The 2,214-nt window shown below is 41.6% G+C and overlaps 1 protein-coding gene across 1 annotated transcript in view; it reads right to left on the reverse strand.

Annotated features, from left to right (window-relative positions):
* Nucleotides 1–233: 233 nt before the first annotated feature.
* The window catches only part of LOC101858694, a gene marked incomplete at its 5' end in the record, with an annotated part of 53,051 nt that continues 51,070 nt past the window's right edge, over nucleotides 234–2,214 (reverse strand). Inside the window, 1 exon segment of the mRNA XM_013079251.2 lies at nucleotides 234–1,219. Within this exon segment, the coding sequence (XP_012934705.1) occupies nucleotides 1,054–1,219 (166 nt within the window). The 3' untranslated portion in view covers nucleotides 234–1,053.

A 2,214-nucleotide genomic window follows, 5' to 3' on the forward strand; every position in this document is an offset into this window, starting at 1 on the left:
TCTCTCTCTCTCTCTCATTCTCATATTTAACAACATTTAACGAAATTAATTCATGCTAACATGATTGATATGGTTCGACCATGTGCAATGAGGCGCCAATGAATAAAGCACAACAAAATTAAAGCAAAAGATTTAAACGAGAAACGTTAATGATTTATCAATGAATTAATAGCTTTTTTGTTTCAGATATAAAGCAAAACATTCGTGTCCGGTATCGATTTTTTGCAGAAAAAAGAACAGTCACTGCCCAGCCAAAATGTATAGTCACTATAGACCAAAGTTCATTTAACAAGAACAACATAAAGTAGGATAAAAAACAAATCATTTTTAAACTTTTAATACTGGTGGCGGGAAAGAATAGCTAAGTCATTCCAGTAAAATTGCCTGCGCGGGTTGCCCGTAACAACCGCTGGTAACACGCGTTAACTCCGGACGGTTTCGAAATAAACAAAATAAGGCACTTCTCAAAGCGGGCATCTGCATGTCAACCTGTAGCAGAAAACCTGCCGCACTACGGCCGCACCCTAAGACAAACCTTTTTTGTTGTAATGAATCCAAGCACACTGCTCATCTTTCTAAGACACAGATTTGACTTAGTGTGCTAGACTTTCTCGTGCAGATGCTGTACCTCAACAATCTGCACCTTAGAAAGAAAGCTCCTACTTTTCAAACAGGTGGGGCCGAGCAGAATTCTCTATTGTCAAAACGTGTAGGCCCTCACATATATACAAAGAACAACGACAACAAAATCAGAACCAACAACAGCGCACATTTGAAATAAAACAGTAACAACAACAACAACAACAACAACAACAACAACAACAACAACAATAACAACAACAACAACAACAACAACAACAACAGGAATAGTAACAATAATAATCATAATAATTTTGTCATCGCCCAGTGGCAAATCGAGGATTTGATTCCTAAGGCTTTCCTTGCGTGAAATCTTTAATATCATGCCTTTCACTAAAGTGGCTCTGTGACCATCCCCAAACTGTGATCAAATCACCGTCCGCCTCTTCCATCTTTCTGTGTTGAGCCATTCTGTCACTCCCCAAAGTTAGGGTTGACGACCCTGTTGTGACAGCCCACAGAGCCGGGCAGGGAGTAGGTGTACTGGCTCCCACCCTGTGTAGTACTGCCGTAGAAACCTTTCTCCCCGGCCTTCATGCACGTCACTCTGTTGTTGTTGTGTTTCTGGCTGCCCGTGCATCTGGGGGAAAGGAGCAGAAAACATGTGATCGTTTATTTGTTTGTTTGTGAGTTTGTTCGTTCGTGGGTTTGGTCGTTTACTTTCGGTAAAGGTGAGATTCATGCATAAATTATGAAACACAAAGCAGAAACAGAATAGCCTAAGTATCGTGGGCATTTGGTTGTTTATGTCGAGCTCTAATGACATTGAGGCATAAAGTGGGAACAGTGCAATCCGAACCTTGTTACCTTGATCATGTGTATGTTTGTTAACTTCTGAGGCAGGCATCAAACCAAATAATACACAACTTTGAAAGCGCAATAACCCTAGCATTTGCTTGCTTGTTTGTACAGTTCTGTTTACGGGTACTTGCAACTTTCGGATTTTTGTCCAGCTGGTATCAAGCTAGGCTACGGTGCTGATGACCCTAACGAAGGGATCTTGAACTTATGCAGGCTTGATCCATGCGTAGACGGCATTAAATCGAAGGTCCCGTCTCTTAAATAGCCTCACAGTGCTGTAAGTTTCGTCACACCAACACCACACCATACCATTGCAACGCGCGCACAAGAGAGAGAGAGAGAGAGAGAGAGAGAGAGAGAGAGAGAGAGAGAAAGAGAGAGATGGAGAGAGAGAGAGAGAGAGAGAGAGAGAGAGAGAAAGAGAGAGAGAGTGAGGAAGTTTATGTAATTAAGAGTTCTACAGCACAAGCAATACAAAAAAGTCATGTATAAGTACCGCCGATTAGAGGCGCTACTACTGAGTAGCACACTAAGAAAAGACGACGAAGAGCAAATACGGACGATAGACATTTGGTCGGGAAAAAACGGAGCAGGCCACACTAGAGCACCCGCCAACAACGTCAGAACAAATAAACAATCAATCAATCAATCAACCAATCAATCAGTTTAGTTTTAGTTTTAGTAGAGGTTTTACGGCGCTTGCAACTGCATAAGGTCATATGAGCGCCAGAAGATTAGAGGTGTTACAAGAGAGTAACAAACATAAAAAAGAAG

Source organism: Aplysia californica, unplaced genomic scaffold (assembly GCF_000002075.1).
Source record: "Aplysia californica isolate F4 #8 unplaced genomic scaffold, AplCal3.0 scaffold00046, whole genome shotgun sequence".
In the NCBI taxonomy this organism is placed as follows: domain Eukaryota; kingdom Metazoa; phylum Mollusca; class Gastropoda; order Aplysiida; family Aplysiidae; genus Aplysia; species Aplysia californica.